At 34.4% G+C, this 20,566-nt stretch overlaps 1 protein-coding gene across 8 annotated transcripts in view; it reads right to left on the reverse strand.

Moving 5' to 3' along the window:
- NFIB (nuclear factor I B) overlaps positions 1–20,566 on the reverse strand; it is a 230,547-nt gene that overhangs the window by 40,661 nt on the left and 169,320 nt on the right. For all 8 annotated transcript variants that reach the window (XM_060014760.2, XM_060014758.2, XM_060014754.2 and 5 more), the window contains 2 exons: positions 19,514–19,634; positions 15,549–15,667 (listed from right to left, as the gene is read on the reverse strand). In XM_060014760.2, coding sequence (XP_059870743.1) covers positions 15,549–15,667; positions 19,514–19,634 — 240 coding nt within the window. The remainder of the gene's footprint in view (positions 1–15,548; positions 15,668–19,513; positions 19,635–20,566) is intronic.

The following is a 20,566-nucleotide window of genomic DNA, read 5'->3' on the forward strand; positions in this document are numbered from 1 at the left end:
AAAACTTTCCAAAAGCTCTATTTTTTTCCATTCCCCAACTCGGCCCATTTGATTAAATGGTTACATCAAGAATTTCCTGTCTCTTCTCTTTCTTAAACATTCCTCGTCGTGGTTCATCATAAAAACAGTAGTTGGAATCATCTCCTTCAGATGATACCTCCTTCATCCTAACATCTAGCATGGTACCACATTTTTACTTTAATCTTTCCTTATCATTCTGTTTTATTTAAACTTTAAGCTAATTTGTTTATGGCCTCCTGGAGGAGAAGGGGGGCCCGAAGGGATGTGCTTCTAACTCTGTGCCTTTCCTAGCATAGGACGGTCTCTTGGGCTAGAAAATTGTTTTTCTGCCCTCTTATTCCATTTATAGAACAATATTTTATCCACTGAACCAACTTGACTTACTTTCTCTTTAAGTAATCCCTCTTAAAGAATTTTGGCGGTCTAGATTTCCTTAATGATCCTATGATTGTGTCTTATATTATTTGATTTTTTTTCATTATTATTTTGTACTTGTTATATCCGTAGCATGTCTATACGTATGCTTAAAAAGTTGACTAATGGCTTACCTCCTACAGAAGATGATTTCATCAAGGGCACAAAAAAAAATGTGGAGGACAAGATCATGCTACTCAGGAAAAGAATTTTTTAAAATCTAGGATTAAAAGAAGGTAGAAGAAGTGGAGCAGACACTGCGTCTAGGCAGTTTATTTTAGAATCTCTTGCATGTGAAAGAAGCTATCTGGGGGAATGATAACCAGTAGCGTAGGATGAGTGAAATAACCACAGTCAGTCTATCTTAAAATGTATGATGCATGAATAGATACCACCAGATGAGAAGGAACTGAATGTAAAGCAAAGAGAGAATACAAAATCAGTCACGGAGCTTCTAATAAGTGTGAGAAACTAAGGAAAGGCATCAAGTTCAAGATGTTAAACAAGACAACCTGCTCCGTGTCCTGGTGATGCTTACGGTTCAGCAGAGAGGACAGACATTAAATACAAAAATTCATTAAATAACTGCAAGTGTGATAATACTGGATTATAGAAAGGATTCTTCTTAATGGCCAAAAATTAGAGACGCTGTCTTTTTAAAGGAGATTCACATTGATGGTGCTCGTCTTCAGTGTCTACACCCATGTTTAGATTTATAATTGGACAATTAGCTATGGCTTTAGAAACCAATTGCGTAGTTAAATACATAATAGAAAACTACCATGTAAGAAAAAGTTCATGTAGGTTACTTATATAAGTCAGTTCCTTTAGACTTACGCATGCCTTTAAATAAGTATTTTGCAAAAGCAAGTTATCACATAATTTTTACTAGCCATACTCTTAAGTTTTTTTGGCACTCTGACATACATACATCCTAAGCCCTGATGTGTCATTCATTCCACCGCAACACTTCAAAGAGATAAAGGCTTAAGCAAATAAAGAGTTAGATCAACTCATCTCCCAACAACGTAATTTCATCCACAAAGGAAGAGCATTGCTGTGAAACACAGCGTATGTACTCGACTAGGCGGCAGCTTGCACAAATGGCGCTCCAGATGTATATCTGTTCAAGTCAGCCCAAGGCAACAATTTTGATCAATTCTAATGTGATAAAAGGCTGCAGGGAAAGTGTGCAGAAACGTGTTTACGTCAGCCCTTAATTAAACTGTTGTTCACTTCCAAAGAACCTTAGGAAACACTAATGAGACATGAGTTTTGGCAATTTCTTCATCAAAGCAAAGACCCCTTCCTCAGTCTGTAGCAACCTGTCATCCAAGTCGCTCCCGGGATAAATGTCACATGACACTCCAATCAGTTAGCCACCTGTTAGTAGAACTTCACTGAAGTCAACTAGTGATCTAGGGCAAGCTCCAACAGCTACCTCAACACCTGCCTGTCTGGGGCACCTGCTCCTTTTTCACATATAGGAGAGCAATATGTTAGCTTTTCCAATATGCTTCAGTGGATTAAGGTTACAAATCAAATGTCTATCGCCTACGTAGAAAACACATCATTTTCTTTAAAAAAAAAAAATTCCTTTTCTTCTTCCCTACATGACACTTACAGTTTACAACTATTTGAAATCAATTATGTAAGAGCACACAAGAATTCTTGAATTTCTATGAAGCTGTTCTTTTCAGCATAGCATAACACTAACAAAATATATTAACTGTGCCATTCCTATGATTTAGAAAAACATATTTCTATCTAGTTAACAAAGAAGCAAATTGCCTCAAAATCTTTTAAAATTCCAATATTTTTACATCTTCCTAAGTTGTCTTTCTTATTTACATGTCATACTTGTAAACAAGTCTAAAAGAACCCTCTTGATACAAATCACCACTTGCCGACTTCTCTTATTTTCCAGTATTTAATGTTAAGGTATATTTTATTACGAGGTGCTTATAAAGCTATAATCATTGTTAAAAATGTCTTCCTTATTTTTTACATTATCAAACTGCTGAGCAGATGTTACAGGATTCTTTTTTTGCAGAAAAAACTCAAGGTGCAATGAAACTTTGGTATGAGCATGATACAGATCAAAGAAGAAAAGTGCATATGTGGGAACATTTAGCTTAGGGAGTCCAGTGACTAGGATTTGACAAGATTTTATTATATTGACAAGTCTTACTAACTTAATACCCCTCACAGTTTTCCAAGTTTCTTTATTTTTTACAGGTTTTAGGCTTCTCTAGATGTTAAAGAGCTTTATAGATTTATAAAAACTCTGGATATAGAAAAGCTCTTCAGAGACCAAACTCATTGGAAGAAGGCAAAGGTGGTTAACACTCCCGTTACTCCCTTGAAACTCTGTCAAGCAACACAAAACAGACTGACAAGTGAACGTTAGCTAAACTGGGGAATTTCTGCTTTCCATTAAAATGTTGGGGTGAAAGCTGGATGACAACATGAAAAAGGAATGACCCATCTGTATAAAATAATAATGCTCTTTATAATACATGAGATAATAAATGAGAGGCTACGAAAGCTGGTGTGTGGGATGAGTTCAGGAGCTGGAAATCTGATACTTGTACTTCAGGCCATAAATCCGGAGTCAGTCCTGAGACAGGGAAACAGCTTGGGCCCTGTGCCTGGAGGACAAGGAGAAGGCAGGGAGGATGACTCTGCTGACTGAGCACTGAAAGAGACCCAGGCTTCCCCTCCTCTGCTTTTGCCTGGCAGTAAATTGTGTGCAGGAGAGGAAAATTTAGAGGAGACGCTATTTATAACTGTATAAGTGTTATGAAAAATACTGCAATTACCAAGTGCAGAAGATCCCGGCCCAGAGCTTTGATGGATTTATTTCTATTGTTTCCCTTTGGAGAACCATACTGATCCTTACTTTCCTAAGTTTTACCTGTAGATAAAGGACCCATGTGGGGATACAGCCACTGTGGAGAACAGTATGGAGGTTCCTTAAAAAACTACAAATAGAACTACCATATGACCCAGCAATCCCACTACTGGGCATATACCCTGAGAAAACCATAATTGAAAAAGAGTCATGGACCACAATGTTCATTGCAGCTCTATTTACAATAGCCAGGACATGGACGTAACCTAAGTGTCCATCGCCAGATGAATGGATAAAGAAGATGTGGCACATATATACAATGTAATACTACTCAGCCATAAAAAGAAATGAAATTGGGTCATTTGTAGTGAGGTGGAGGGACCTAGAGACTGTCATACAGAGTGAATTAAGTCAGAAAGAGAAAAACAAATACCGTATGCTAACACATATATATGGTATCTGAAAAAAAAAATGGTTCTGAAGAACCTAGGGGCAGGACAGGAATAAAGATGCAGACAAAGAGAATGGACTCGAGGACACGGGGACGGGGAAGGGTAAGCTGGGACGAAGTGAGAGAGTAGCATGGACATATACACTACCAAATGTAAAATAGATAGCTAGTGGGAAGCAGCTGCATAACACAGATAGATCAGCTTGGTGCTTTGTGACCACCTAGAAGGGTGGGATAGGGAGGGTGGGATAGGGAGGGTGGGAGGGAGATGCAAGAGGGAGGATATATGGGGATATATGTATATGTATAGCTGATTCACTTTGTTATAAAGCAGAAACTAACACTCCATTGTAAAGCAATTATACTCCAATAAAGATGTTAAAAAAAAAAAAAAAAGGAACCTATGTGGGGAAGTGCCCCGAGGGAGTGAGTCTGTAGGACAAGAAAGGAGAGAGACCAAGTAGGTGTCTTTACTTGAAAGCTTTGCATATTCCCTGAGGTACCCTCTGCATTTCCCCATTTCCTTCACAATAAAATGGGGCTCTCTCAGCTCCTGGCAAGAAAAGATGTACTGTGATGCCCAATGGTTTAAGTGAAATATAAATGACAGAAAAGAGGTGCATGGGTAGAGTCACAAGGCCATAGATTCACTGTTCTTTAAATATATTTCAGAGGACATGCTTCAAAATTGCTTATAGAGCCATGTGCTGTGTCTAAGTAGTATGGATATGATGGTGGAGTTAAACAAACCACTCAGGCACTGCTAGTGAGAAGATAAATTGATAAGACCTTTCCAGATTTTGTGCCAATATTTATCAAAAGCCTTAGAAATGGACATAATATTTAACTCAGGAAATCTACAGTAGGAATGTATTTATTCCTTTAACAAAATTTCATTGAGCATCTATGTATTTGGTGACTTAGTGCCGGGGACAATGAATAGAACTAGACAGGAACAAAATGATCAGATTTAAGTACAAAGATTTGTATGCAACGATGTTCACTGTATCTTTATTAACTATACAAAAACTTGGAAACTATCTAAACACCCACAAGTAAAGCAGACCTTCAAAACTGTATAGTATAGCCAAAGGGTGGCATACTATGCAGCATTACAAAGTGGAAATTGAATGACATTGTAACATGCTATTATATTATAAATAAAAGACCAAAAAAAAAAAACAAACAGAAAAGAATTTACAAAATAGCATATATTGTATAAGCCCAATTTAGGGCAAAAATTTTACTTGACATAGAATACATAGAATATGCATAGAAAAAAATATATAGAAAATAGACTGGCATATAATATATCCAAATATTAACGTGAGTTATCTCCATGTGATAGAATTACAGGTGACTTTAATTTTCTTATTTATATTTGACCATTTGTTTTTCAAATCCCCCACAAATAATTTTTACTTTTATAATAAAAAATGGTAAAATATATATTTGGAGAAAAAAATACTGCCTGTAGGTCCATAGACTATTATAAATAGTTCCCAGTGATGGGTGGACAACACAGGATCTTGATACTGTGCCAGACATTATGCTTTAAGAAGGAAATGCCTCACTGGTCTTAGATACTGGATGCTACAAAAATGTAAAATGAAACGCTTTAATGTAACGTTTGCAATTTAGTTGGCTAAAGGCAAAACAATATTTTTGAGGATACAATTGAAAAGAAATATCTGAATATCTGTTTCTAAGGACTCTTCTAGATGTAAAATTTTATGATTCTGTGGCAAATGTGAATAAGTCCTTCCTACACGCTCCAAGTTAACAAAAAGCTCTGAATGGTATGACAAGACATATGGACTTAATCCCACTACAGTAGTTTGATGATGATGCCAGATGATTCAAAAAATAATTAGCTGCCATGTTAAGAAAGTATCTCCATATATATATATGTATCACACTCTAAAATAACTTCAGAAAATCGGCAAGCTACATTAAGAAGAGATAAGATATCATCTTCAATTAGATTTCTCAATCTTTTTTTCTTTTAAGGAAATCAGTTCTTTTTCAAAGGAAAAAACAGAAAATATGGTAGTCTTCGTGTTAAATATACGAAAATTCTTACTTTAATCTTTGAGTTATTTAATCTTAACTGCACAAGCATATTACTACATCCTTGAGCAATTTAAAACCTTTTGTGATAATTTAAGTCTCTCCATATAGTATATTCCAACCCAAGCCTGTAAGTAGCATGTTTCTGCAAGTCTCTGTTTATCACAGCTCTATTTAAAAAAAAAAGTCTCCAGGCTACACCAACACCCAATACCAAGTTAAAGCTCAAACCCCTTTGAAGTTCACGAACACCTTCCTGAGACATTAAAAAAAAAAAAAAAGCCTTGAATAATGAAGAACAATGCTAAAAGAGTGAATACTGAATAAATGAAAACTTATTTTTAAAAAACACTTCAAAATACTTTTGTGCATTAAGCAATTTCATTTCAACAGACAGACGATGATAAAGTATCTTGAGTAATGTCAGAAAATCTAATTTGAAAGGAGGAAAAGCACCAAACAATTATGCAAGATGTGGAGTATATTTTAGATACTTATTAAATATTGGCATAGGTAAATAGCTGCTATTCGCCATGCCTCTGGGGAGAACCTCTTGGCTATAGAGGCTTATTAGTGTTAAGCATCTGAGAGCCATGGACTATAAAATAAAATCAATACCGTAACCTTAACTGTAAAAGTCAGAAAGATACTGGAAGAGTTCTAATTTAACAAGATTACAGATGACTTTTTAGAGAACATTTGGGGAAAAGCCATGCATTTAGCAACATTTATGCTACAAGACATCTCAAGGTTTAGGTTGTTACTAATGCCGTTATTATACATGCTGGTAATGGTTAGGGTTGATTTTACTGATGTGTTACTTTAGTGGATTTCCAGGAAAGTCCTGGAAATGATCTGGAACTTATTTCAAATAAAATCATTAAACTTAGGTAGTAAACTAATTGCTTAGGAACAATTATGATTTGATGTGGTTTAGTGTAGCAGACAAAAAAAAATCATGAAAAAATTTTAAGGTCGTCACTTTGGCAGCTCAATGCAAATATGATTACTCTGCACAATATTCCGTTTCTTTTAATGGAAAAGTAGTCAAAACTGGTATAAGTTGTAGTTTTTAAGTTCAGTCTAAATCTATATTTCTCCTTTAACAAATGTAAATGAAGAAAAAAAGAACATCCTGTCAATGAAATTACTATGATGGCATATTTATTATCTTAATGGTTTTAGAAATCACGTGAAATTGATCAGTAACAAAACCTCTATTTGGTAATGGACCAATTACATTTGTGAGATAATGTCAATGAAACAGAATATTGTCACAGGATAATGGTCTCCTATTGCTATATCCCTAGTCATTTAGAGAAAATATCAATGTTGCCGTCTGGCTGAGTCATTTATTTTCAAAGTAGGAGACACAGATCCCATAACAATGTTCTGTTATAATAACTCAATCTCTCTCAATCATTTGTTGTACCAGAATGGTGCAGGACAGGGCTTGTATTTGTAAGAACTGCACATTCCTCAGGTATAAGGCAAAACATATGATGCCTCCGAGCACCTAAACAGCCAATTATCAAGTTATTCAACAAGAGCATTTAAAATAAACATCTAAAAAATAATTCAGGAAATGGAAAATGTTCAGAGTCTTCAAAAAGATTCATGTTAATGAAAGCTCAAAGACTCAAGTATTAAAGATCTATAAATACTCTGACTTCAATTAATTTAAAATCCAGAACATTAGAACACAAAGGAACCTTACTATCCAACTTTATCTCACAGATGAGAAAACTCAGTTTACTGACATTAAGTGCTCTAAGGCCATACCACTATTTATATTGATAGTTTCCTGATCACCATTATAGTGCTCTAGGCATATGGCAAAAAATTAGAATAGAAAAGAAAAAAATATATACAGCAATAAATATATAATTTTTATATTTTGACACACATAGCTCAATTTAAACTGAATGTATATCACACACCTCAACTAAAGACATTCTAGACTTTAGGATTATTTATTAACATCTTATTATTAAAAGGAAAAGAGATTCTTAACCTGAGTCCATCCCAAGAACTGCACTCATGAATTCCTGGAGTCTGTGAACCCTTCTGCTATTAGATGTATTTATTTGTAGTAAAGTTTCATATGTGTTAGGAAAAAAAAAACTGTCATAGAGGTTTTGTAACTAGTTTGCAAAACCACGAACATAGCATGACAATGACTTCTTTGGAAGGCAGTATATACAGTAATAATGAGCGTGGATTCTGGAGTGGAAGAGACAAGGGCTCCCATTCTATCAATGCTAGTTATCTGTGTATCTATGTCAAATTTCTTAACCACTGTAGTGATGAGCTTAATGAGCTGTAAAACGTTTGTTTGTTTTTAAATAGGATTGAAAAGAAAAATATATGTAAAGTCTTAGCTCAATCCTGGAAGGGAGTAAGTGCTCAATAGATGGTAGCCACAAATGGAAGGAGGGTCTGGTTTTCCTCAATTTGAATGTATTTGTTGAACGAAAAGATTTAAATTTATGTGGTTTATTCAACAAATAAATGATATACAAAAGTGAGTAAATATAAAAATAGTTAATAGAACTATTATAGGTTAAAGACAAGTTGAAAATACAAATATGGTATTGGATCTGTTTGGGACCTTCATTTAAACAAAACAACCTATACGATATTCTGGGGAATTTGCACATGGGTTATACAGTATATATTAAGGAATTATTGTTATATTTGTTAAATTAATAATGGTATTGAGTTGTATTAAAAATGATAATCATTGTCTATTAGAAACTTAAGTATTTATAAGTAAAATGACACATTATCTGGGATTTACTTTAAAATACTTAAAAAACTGGAAGATACTGAATAAAACAAGATGGGCAAAATATTGATAACAGTTAAAGCTAAAAAATGGTACATGGAAGTTCACTTTATGATTCTTTCTATTTTTGACTTTCTCTATAACAAAAAGCTTTTTAAAACTTTAAATATCGTGCTTAAACATTCCATCCAAACCAGCTCTTCTCCACATTTATCCATCAAAAGCACTCATGTCTCCCTTTTTTTTAGTTCAAAAACTTAATCATGGCACAAATATTAAGAGGTTGATTTTTTAAAAAAGAAGATACACAATTTTACCATCTTAAAATTTTGTTTTGACAATTCTTCCAGACCTGAAAACTCATAAATTCACCTCTACACTTATTCTAGTTCTACAAGGTCTAACAGAATCTTCCATGAAGCTCCCTAGAACTGTCCGCCTGCCAAGACTTGTTAAGCAGTGTTCAAATTCTCCTAGTCCATTTCTCCCTATGTAGGTAAGTTTATATATTGCTTCCCCTAGGTGGGTTGCAGGATAACAGAAAAATACAAAAATATATGTATCAGGCTTTGAAAAAGAAGACCTAGGCTCTGCTCTTAATTATCTGGACGCTATGGATGAGACAGCCTCTCTGATACTTAGATTGCTTATCTGTCAGATAAGGAGCTTGAACTATGTCTCCCCTAAGGCTTCTAATAATCTGTGTTCTATCCCTGAAAAATCAACTTCTTATTGTATATGATATTGGTGGTATAATAACTCGAAAGAAACTGGCTTTCCAAATTACTTCAAAATAAACTTAAATAGGAAATTAATGTGTAAATGGATTTGAAATAAAACCTTTTACCACTCTAAGAAACTTTTCATTGTACACTATGATAACGAAGCACACTGTCTCCCATGGATTTTCCACTTTCCTAATTTAGACTGTGTTCTACCCATCTAGAGAGCCAGTGTCACACAGCAAGTTGTTATTTTTTTCAAACTAATTATCCACGATGGTTTTTCTACAAAATGCTGTATTTTCAAATCATTAAGCCTCCAGAGGACAGAAATATGAGTATCACTTTCCCCTAGTAAGTAGCATTGTCCCTTCTAGCCATGTACACAGGTTGCGTCCCATCCAAAATGCTCTTCCTGATTAGAACACATGAAAAGAGCACAAACATCTGTTAATTAGTAGGCAAGGTAAGGAATTCTGATGAAAGCCTTCACCAACAACGTACTGTCTTCCTTTCTGTTTGAAAGATGTTCATAATGTGATTTTTCAACTACAGCAGTGTAGCCGAAGAGAACGAAATACACTACGATGAAGGCATCCCCAGAGTTTGCCTCCGATAACATAATATATGGAGAGTCATTGCAAGTTCTGTAAGAACTGTAAGTTCTTGATTTTTGATATATTTTTTAATAATAAGCTAAACAAAAAAACTTAATTGTACTTAAACATTAAATTCAAGCCATCTCTTCACATGTATCCATCAAAAGCGCTTGTATCTTTGATTCTGTCTGGTTCAAAATTTGATATTTGAACATTTGATATTTAATCCTTGTGATACAAACTCTAGGAATGTAAGGAACTGCTGGTGTTCTATCTGGTCCCCAAAGGGAGCTTAAACATTCTTCCAGGAGATTACCAAGCTGTTTTCTTGCCATTTTCTAGGACTTCATTTAATGTCAGTAGTTACTCAACTATTTGTGAAAGCTGCTCATTCACCCAACTTCTACAGCTAGAAAAACCTTGAGAGTTTATCATTTGTCAGACTGTAGTTTGGGACAGAGCACTGCTTTCCAAAGTCTGAAAGTAGAATTAAATCTCCCTATAGATTCTTAGATGGGGGAAAAAAGGTTCTGAAGTCGCAAACTTAATACATATTCAGTCAATATCCACTCATGGATATTCACATTCACAGCACACAGTAGTATATTAAATATTCTACAAACTCACTTATGAATAAAAAAGTTTAAATTTTTGTTTAAATAAAAATTTCCAAACTTGGTTGAATGCTCTTGTATCTAGCATTTTTTAACTTACGAAAGGCTGGTCTCTGAGTCCGGTTCTATCAGTGTCACCACACTCTACTGACTGTTATTTATTTCCTATACTTGATTAAATGCATGATACTAAGCTGGCATTATTACTCTTTAGCCCCCAGTGTCCCCTTGAGCCCTTTGGCTTAATTCATTATTTATTTAATACCATATCCTTACAGAACTCTATAAAGTTCAGATTAAAATTGAGCACAACATATAAGAATCTATTACTAATGAGAACATTTGCAAATTTATCACAAATAAATCTCTAGGGCTTAGAAATATATTAAAACTTCAGAAAAACTAGCTGAAGACTTATTTGTACGACAGAACTGTAAATTTTTTTAAATAGTGCTTTTTTCTGCTACCTATAGCAACCAGAATGCGATGCCTAAATATTGCCTATTTGAGAGTCCAGTATAAATTTTTAAACTACTCTTAAAATTGTAATTACATTCCAATACACCTCTAAGTAGTGCTACTTTTTGCTAACATACCAATTTATTGATTTTTGTGTAAAGATTTATTTCTCACAATGCTTAAAAGTAAGTTGGGCACGGAGACGGTCCCCTCATAACCTGATTTACATTATTTATTTTCTGTGAAGAAACTTTTTTCATAAATAATAAAAATTTATATTTCTGTTCAGCCGGTCATGGGCTAGAAATTTAATGTATTCATATTTATGTGCCCAATGCCTAGAAAAAGTCCTGGCAAATAACAGGCATTTGATAAATGTTAATTTAGTTCAATTATCGCAATTCTAAATGTGTAGGAACTAATAAAATTTTACTGCATTAAAAGTCTTTCTGAATTTACATTTTATCTAAGATTACAAGTTGTTTAAATACTCATTAGACTAAGAAGCTGTTAAATTTTCCATTTAGAAAGCCCAGCTGTATATTACAAATATATTTACCATATCACTAAACGTCTATTAAATAGCGTTTTAGGAGTTTTATATTCAAGCTTAGATGGCTCGGGGACTATTAGAATGGCAGAGAGAAAGTGATACTAACAAAGAATTGTTTCAAATGTTCAAGCATACCAATTACTAGTCTGTTAAATTTCCAGCCACAAAAATACTACAAGCTTTAGTCCCAAGAAAGTAACTTTGAGGAAAAACCAAGACCTGCCTCTATTTTTCCTCTTACATCAGAAGTTACAAAGGACTACTGTAGTGATTTCAAGAGAATTATATCAATGAGGAATTTAGTCTGTGAACTGGCTCAGGTGGGAAAAAATTTAAGGTAGACAAGCTCTCAGATGGAATATTTTGTGGGGTAAGTATTAGAATAATAAAAGAAATTTTCAACATGCAAATTGATAAGCTATCCTGGTTCTATTCATTTAACCATTAAAATGATGGAAAGCAGTATCCAAAAAACAAAGTTTTCAATAGAGGTAGAACCAGTCATGAGGTTTAAGACTAGGGAATTCATCAAAGAGACTAAGCAAGAAAAAAATATTCTAGAATCTAGGAAAGAATGTAACAGCTGCTGTATATCCCTTTGTTACTGGCCCAGTTTTCTTTTTCTTCCTTTATGTATCAAAGAATATAAAGTTAAAACATAAACATTATGTAATGTAGATTCTAACAAATTTAATTTCTATCACTATTTATCAGAAGAAATTTAAGCAAATTATAAAGATTCCTATGAAATGTTTAATCCTATTAAGCAGTGTTCAGTTTGAAAATGTTCATGTCTATATTCTACAAAATTAAAATTACAACTCTTTTATGTCTAGGAAATTGTAACTTTTTTGTGCTTTGAAAAGCCATAAAGATATAATTATGTCTATAGTATGCTAAAATAAAAACACTTTTTTCATTAAATTATTAAAATACAGGAATATTTGTCACTGCATGAATCTAGATTTTGTATTAAAACGTTGCCTAATTTTTTAAATGAAATGAGTATAATCATTTAGTTACACTATATTCTTTATTTTTGCCTACTTGGAATAAATCTCAAAGGTTTAGGTTTGTGGTTCAGATTATAAGGGAAGGTGGAATGCCACATACTCTCCGTAATTTTGTTATTTTGGATTCGCATATTTCGCTCAGTTTTGTTAAGGGTTATGGAAAAAGTAGATGTTAATGCAAAGTTAACACAAATAACTAAGGCAGACCCAGGAAATAATTAACAGTGAATTTTAAACATTTCTGCCAGTTATAAGCACAAATATATTTTAAGCAACCAGTAAGTAGTTATTGCATACAATTAGCGCAGGGATTTTTAGACATGTACTAAAGCTATTACGGTATCGAGTGGTACTCAATATGCCCTTTAGAAAACTCCCTTCATGACAGGCAAGCATGTCTAAAGAACATTTGAAGATGGACAAGAACAACCAGGGCATTTTACTTTGCAGGTTTAAAGAAAGCAATTTTCATCAAACAGAAGGACTGCATTTGGCTTAGCAAATTTATAAAGATAGTACTGTCCTGCCCTCATGTTTTCATTGTAGTTGAAGTCTTCTTCCCACAAGGGCTTACTGTGCACATTACAAAATCTTCAGTCTTCAGAATTCAAGTGACAGACTATTTTTTTCTAAGCACACATGAAAATGGATCATTCTTTCTTACTCTTAATATTCCTTTACAGACTTCTCCAATAATTACAGTCATCTTGACAAAAGAAAATCACCAAGACAATACAACAATTTTACAAAAAAAGAATGACAGTTTCCCTTCTACTTTTCAAAAATGTTTTATAATACGATTTGAGATTGGCTTTATTCAATAGGCTGAAAGAGGAATCAATTCTTACAGAGTGACACTCTCTATAATAAAGAACACCTACACTTCTGCACAACACTTCCATTGCCACACATTCACAATGTTAATGTTATTACCATTAGAATCTTTTCCAGAACAATTTTCCGATGAGGAAAATATGGCTTTGTTTAGAAAAAGCTGACAATGTCAGTAAAACAAGCAATAAAATATAAAGGGTTGAGGGTTTTGTTTTTATTCTTACTTCTGCAAGTCTGGTTAAGTCCCTGTTATTTCCTGCCTTTGCTAATGAAACTGGTGTTCTGCCTATCAATGGTTCATGTAGCCAACAAATATTTATTTGCCCCTACTAAGCACTAAGTGTTGTGCATGGTTCCCAGGAGCTGGTTACACAGTAGCCAAACAGATAAAGTCCCCGCCCTCATAGTATAGACAGATTGAGACAATTAATCCCATAAACAAATACGGAACTATTTTATAAGCACAATGAAGGAACTATATTATAAGCACAATGAAGGAACAATACAAGGTGTCAAGAGGTAAAGACCTGATTTAGATTGAAATTCCTCAATTTAGGCTGGGACCTGAAAACTGACCAAGAATTTGCCAGAAGAAGAGACAGAAGAGGAGCCCTCCAGAGGGCATGGCTTATATGAAGGTCTTCGGTATTGCATTTCCAAATCTAAACAAAGCAGTAGGCTCAAGTGCAAGAAGGAAGCAGACGGCCCCTGCTGAGGCTGGAGCAGTGGTCAAGAGGCCAGAGGACAAGATAAAGGTCCGTGGATCACAGGAAGGAATTCTGAGCTTCTCCTAAGAGAAGCAGGATGTGACTGAAGTAGGGGAGTGATATGACATTATTATGTTTTAAAAGATGGTTCTGTCTAAAGAATAGATTTGGGAGGTGGAGTGAGATCTCAGAGCCCAAACTCTCCAGCTGATTTTCAAATCCTTCCTTAAAACGATCTCCCTTTATTTCCATCCACACACACAGCCTCCCACCACAGGGCTCATACATGGCCATTCAGAAATTTACTTCCCCACCTCAATGCTTGCCTGTGCTTTTGTCTGTGCCCACACTGTCCCCTTCTTTACTAGTTAAAAATCTCAGCATGCTAAAGGAGACCCATCTGACTCAATGTCAATTCCTCCATGAAGATGTTTCACCCTTCTTTAAATGCTATGGCACTCGGTAGGAAAACATGGAGCAGCAGAAAAGGAGTCCTGAACTTTGGCTTTAACTGCTAAGCTTCAGAGCTATTTGGTCTCCTGAGATTACTGGACATGCAGCTCCTCAAGCCTCAGAGACACACGCCCAAGTCATGGGCTAAAAAACATTGAGAATGAGCTCTATTTTTTTTTTTTTTTACATTTTTAATAAAATGGAGAATTTTATCTAAAAGAATTTTCAAATACATTTTGTGCTGCTGATATGTCATATTTGCATACATACCAACAAAAATTGTTAGCTAATCTTTGTTTCCATGTTTAATAATCTCCTTCTGTGGCAAAAAGGCATGAGTATGTCGGATGAAGTATATTTAATCCAATAGATTTTAAGAATGAAAAAGAGCAAAGTATGAATTCAGAGAGCCAAATAATACCTATTTCTTAAAGTTATATTTTTCCCTAGAGCTGCCCTAGAACTGGGTTATAGTTTTATCTAGATAGAATAACTAGATTGACTCAGACACCAAGTGTCTTACATTACATTTATTTATTGTTCATGTTGTACCTACTTCCAAAAGGAAGTATGGCTTCCGTTAAATGGGAACTTTCAGTAACTAGTACCTGCGAACCGCTTAAAGCCTGGCTCCTCCTTAAAATACCCCATTAAGAGGAGCGGATTGATTTGACTGAATCAGAACTTGTGCTTCTGCTACAATCCAGCCAACTAATGTAGCCTGGTCGTCATCAGTCACAGACACATTGAGGGTTCTAAAAAGATCATTTTGTCTAAAAAAAAAGTTTAATAAACACATAAAAATATGGGAATTTTGTAACTTCACTTTAACAAGATTTGACTAGTACATGACCTTAAAAATAATTTTATTGCAATCATTTCATGAAAAAAATATAATCCATATTGATTCAATTATGAAATTTTGACTAAATGAAATTTGTGAAAGGAGCTGACATTTTACTCTACTGTTCCTAGAGGCAACGCCTTATTACTCACCTTGATCTCTTTCATGCCATGTTCGACTTCCAGCAGCTGGTGAATTCGGAGAGGGATAAAAGTCTCCTGTAGGACTTGGTTCCATATTTTCATCTATGGATATAGTTTTGGGTCTTTTGCTGTTAAAATATGACAAGAGTGAATGTTAATGGGATTTCCAGAAAGATGTGTAGCATCTGAAAATACATAATCTGAGAATATTCTTACTGTGGAAATTTCCGCAAACACAAGTAACAGTATCTCAGAACCACTTTGAAATAATGGTGAGTATTTAAGACATCAATAGGAGTAGCAGACATTTCTAGTTGTATGTAACATTTACTATAATATATCAGAACTGTACCTGTCTAACAAATGTGTTTATTATATTTACATGTTGAAATATATTTCCAGTAGTAGAACACTATTTTCAGTACTAAAAAGTGAATTCTTAATGTGATAGGTATACAAATTTAAAAATTGTTGTCGATTGTACCTGACTCATAATTATTATCAATATGAATAACATTCGTTGGTACGGCACTTGCCATTAAAAATGTAATCCCTTCATGTCAATTCAAAGATAAGTAAACTCCTTAACCTTCCTAAACTCAGTTTAATCATCTGTAAAATGGAAATAATAAAAAGGGGAGTGGTTGAGAGGATTACATGAGTTATTAAAAGTAAAGCTCATGCACTTAGTGGCTGGCATTTAGAAGACACTTATAAAATAGTAATTATTAGTAACAACCCTATATTTAATAATATTAAAAATTTTACAGTACTTTACTGATTACAAATTATTTCATATATCCTTTTTTTAAAATAGATCTTTATTGGAGTATAATTGCATCACAATACTGTGTTAGTTTCTATTGTACAACAAAGTGAATCAGCCATATGCATACATATGTCCCCATATCCCCTCCCTTATGGGCCTCCCTCCCATCCTCCCTATCCCACCTCTCTAGGTCATCGCCAAGCAGAGGGAGATCATGCTGCTGCTTCCCACTAGCTAACTATTTTACATTCGGTAGTGCATATACATCAATGCTACTCTCACTTTGCCCCAGCTTCCCCCTCCTACCCCGTGTCCTCAAGTCCATTCTCTGTCTACATCTTTATTCCTGCCCTGCAAGTAGGTTCATTAGAACCATTTTGTTTTTTTTTTTTAGATTCCATATATATGTGTTAGCACATGGTATTTGCTTTTCTCTTTCTGACTTACTTCACTCTGTATGACAGACTCTAGGTCTGTCCACCTCACTACAAATAACTCAATTTCGTTTCTTTTTATGGCTGAGTAATATTCCATTGTGTATATGTGCCACATCTTCTTTATTCATTCATCTGTCGATGGACATTTAGCTTGGTTCCATGTCCCGGCTATTGTAAATAGTGCTGCATTGAACATTGTGGTCCATGTCTCTTTTTGAATTATGGTTTTCTCAGGGTATATGCCCAGTAGTGGGATTGCTGGGTCATATGGTAGTTCTATTTGTAGTTTTTTACGGAACCTCCATACTGTTTTCCATAGTGGTTGTATCAATTTACATTCCCACCAACAGTGTAGGAGGGTTCCCTTTTCACCACACCCTTTCCAGCATTTATTGTTTTTAGATTTTTTTCCTAAAAACTTAGGTTATTGATCCTTTATTCTTAAGATCAACCATGAAAAATAGGCCATTGCCAAATTCAAACCAAAATAACTTTCAAAGTATTATAATATATTTTAATAAAGAAAACATAGTTTTATCTCAATTACTAAGAAAAGTGAATATTTAGAGCAGAGATTAAAAAGCTATTCTATGCCACATGCCATATTGCTTGATATACTGCTTTCAAACATCTTCACCAATACCCTATTAAACAGTAAGTTATGAGTAGAGAAATGGATATTTTTTCCTTAAATTAAAAAAAATCTTATTCACACCTATGGAAATAAAAACTAAAAACGATATCTTCTGAATGAACTTTATACAGTGAAAATAAACCTAATGTCATAGGATTTCAGAGTTGTAATTCACTTTAGAAGCCATACACATAAACCAATCCTCCATTTTCTTACAAGTGGGAAGACAAATTTGGAGAAAATCAATTGCCCAGGGCATGTTAATGGAAGCAGTCTGACACAAAGTAAAGACTTCTGACTTCTGAAACTGTGCTCTTTCTACTACACTGTTTCCAGATCCTGGAAGCATGTGCATGTCTGGGTATATGCATAGATACATTTGTGATTAATATTTGACTCACAACTCCCGGAGTATCAACATGATGCAGAAGATGGCAATTTCTATCCATGCTAAACCACAGTGAGAGTAAACAGTTTCTTTAGTTTCTTTGTAGGGTATCCAAAGTTAGAATGTAGTTTTTAAGCCTCCTTTAATCTAATTCTCCCATCTGTAAATCAGCGGTAAATATGTATGGAAAACTTGAAATGAGGGAGAAAAGACTTTCATAAGGAAATAATAGAGAAATTTTTTTAAACCTTTTTTATTTGAATGACGTAGTATCTGATACTGAATGATCATGAGGAAAGATCTGTGTTGACAGCATACCAATCCACCAGACAAAATAAAAAATTACTATTCGCATTTTAAATTTAGAAAAACTAAAGCATTTTTAACACTTCACCGTATCACAGTTTTAATGATAATAAACCCTATTATCTTGCTATGCAATCTAACTATATGAAAATATAGTTTGACCATAAATGACATCAAGTTGAACTTAGTTAATAAACAAACAAATGTGCATAGCCCCACAATTAATTCAAATGCAATTAATTTTTGTTTTTGAGAATAGCATAGGAATATAGTTATCCAGATTTTTAAATTTTTTAACAGTTGATACTGTGAAATATATGTTTTGCTCTGGAACTCACGTATGATCTTCTATCTGATCGTGGGTATATTTAATGCCATGGAAATGAGATTGCTCTTCCTATATTGAAGATTCAACTCAAAAAAACCCAATAAAGCTATAATATTTGTCTTATTCACTCAGCCCTCTTTTATCATTCAACAATAGGGGAACATACGAAATCCCATGTACTACAACTTGCCAAGTTAATTTTCCCTCACTTAAATAGGAGATCTCTTTTTAAACTCCTGTGGGACTGAAAGTTACAATCAGAAGGTCAAGAGAGAAATATGAGAATGTCAGCAGAGAACTAAAAGGCAAAGTCACCTCACTGTAGCTGTTCCCCAACAAAGGCTGGTTAGGCCAAATCTCAGAGCAGGTAATACTTTCACTGGTAACTGAGAGTTAACTAAATTATTCAAAGAACATCAACTAACTGAAGAACTTGGCAAATCTGTTGCCTAGAATAAGGCCTTTTAAGGTTGAGTAAATGACACATTTTATTTTTCATGTTTCATTATCCCCAGCTTGGACATGGTATTAGGGTAAAAGTTGGATGAATCAATCCTAAACCAGGGATCTTTGCTATGGCAATACCATTTTTAAAGTCACCAGAAGAATTACTTATAGAGTTATAATACTTCATATAAGGGGATAAAAATATTAATACATTTTCATAGTTCCCTTGTCTCCCCAAAAAGCCTTTTTAAAATGCTTTGAACAGCATGGCACGGGGATATTGGCTCGGTGCTCTGTGACAGCCTGGAGGGGTGGGATAGGGAGGGTGGGAGGGAGGGAGACGCAAGAGGGAAGAGATATGGGAACATATGTATATGTATAACTGATTCACTTTGTTATAAGGCAGAAACTAACACACCATTGTAAAGTAATTATACCCCAATAAAGATGTTAATAAAAAAAAAAAATGCTTTGAACAACAATTTAACTTTTTCAAAATAAATTTAACCAGGAAAGATGAAAACTTTGTGTAAAATCAGCAAAAATCTTGAACTCTTTGCTTTATTTCCCCCTTCTCTTTACCTGCGTACCTATCTATCTGCACGTCTACTTATTTACCTATTTGCATATAGACTGAGAACAAAAGCAGCTCCTCTTTCAGTTACCTGCTTGGTGGAGAAGACAGCGACCTCTGAAGATTGACCCCCGAGTTCATGTCATGATAGTATGGTTGGCTTGGGATTTCTCCAATTGGGAAGTTGACTCCAGTTCCCTGGGTTATGGGTGCTGAGGAATGAAACAACAACACCAACAAACATTGGGAATGCCATTTACTGTTGTCATCTCTATTCAAATGTAATAATCTAATATTTTCCATGCCTCTGGGCAAGGAGGAGGGGAACTCTCTTTACCTTAAGAATCTAATACCAGCCTTTCACTGGTTAAGACTTGCAAACATCCTCACGATGCCAATGTTCAAGTGTGGAAACTTGAGGCACGCTATCATCACTGGTTACCCCTTCTCCCACTCCCACTGCCCAAGCTTCTTCACTCAGTCCTTTGTGTTAGTCGTCACTACACCTGTCACCTCACTAGTCTCTAGATGCGCCACAGGGAACAATATATGTTGCCTATCGCTCAGCACCAAGCAAGGCACTCTGTACTAAGTCAGATCTCAAAAACCAAATTATTGTTAAATAAATCGAATTAGAATAGTTTCACAAGAGGCGATTATTATTTTATAATAATGTTAACATTAATGTTAGAATGCATTAGAAATCATATTTATAATTATTTGATATAAAAATAATTCTTGTATTAGGACAGGTATATAAGTAAAATTGACAAATATGAAATAAAAGTCAAGATTCTTTTTCCAAAATACATATTCAGGTTTCATATATGAATGGTGAGTACAGTTTTACTCAACAGCTATGTTTTGTTTTTAAAAAAGTTTGTATGCCCAATTTCATAAGTCATTTAAAATATACTCATGGAGTTTTATACCTTAAGGTATTATTTTATAAATCAAGAAGTCTTTTTGAGTTTTTTGATGTATTAAGAACTGAAAATTTTAATGTAATATTGGTTGTTGTACAATGGATTACATCTTTTCAAATTTTTAAAATTGGTTTCTAGACATCTTGAATAAATCTGTCAGACAGCATGTTGTGTTAGAATGAGTAGGATCTTGGGAGATAGACAGCCTTTTAGTTTTA

Source organism: Delphinus delphis, chromosome 6, assembly GCF_949987515.2.
Source record: "Delphinus delphis chromosome 6, mDelDel1.2, whole genome shotgun sequence".
NCBI classification, from domain to species: domain Eukaryota; kingdom Metazoa; phylum Chordata; class Mammalia; order Artiodactyla; family Delphinidae; genus Delphinus; species Delphinus delphis.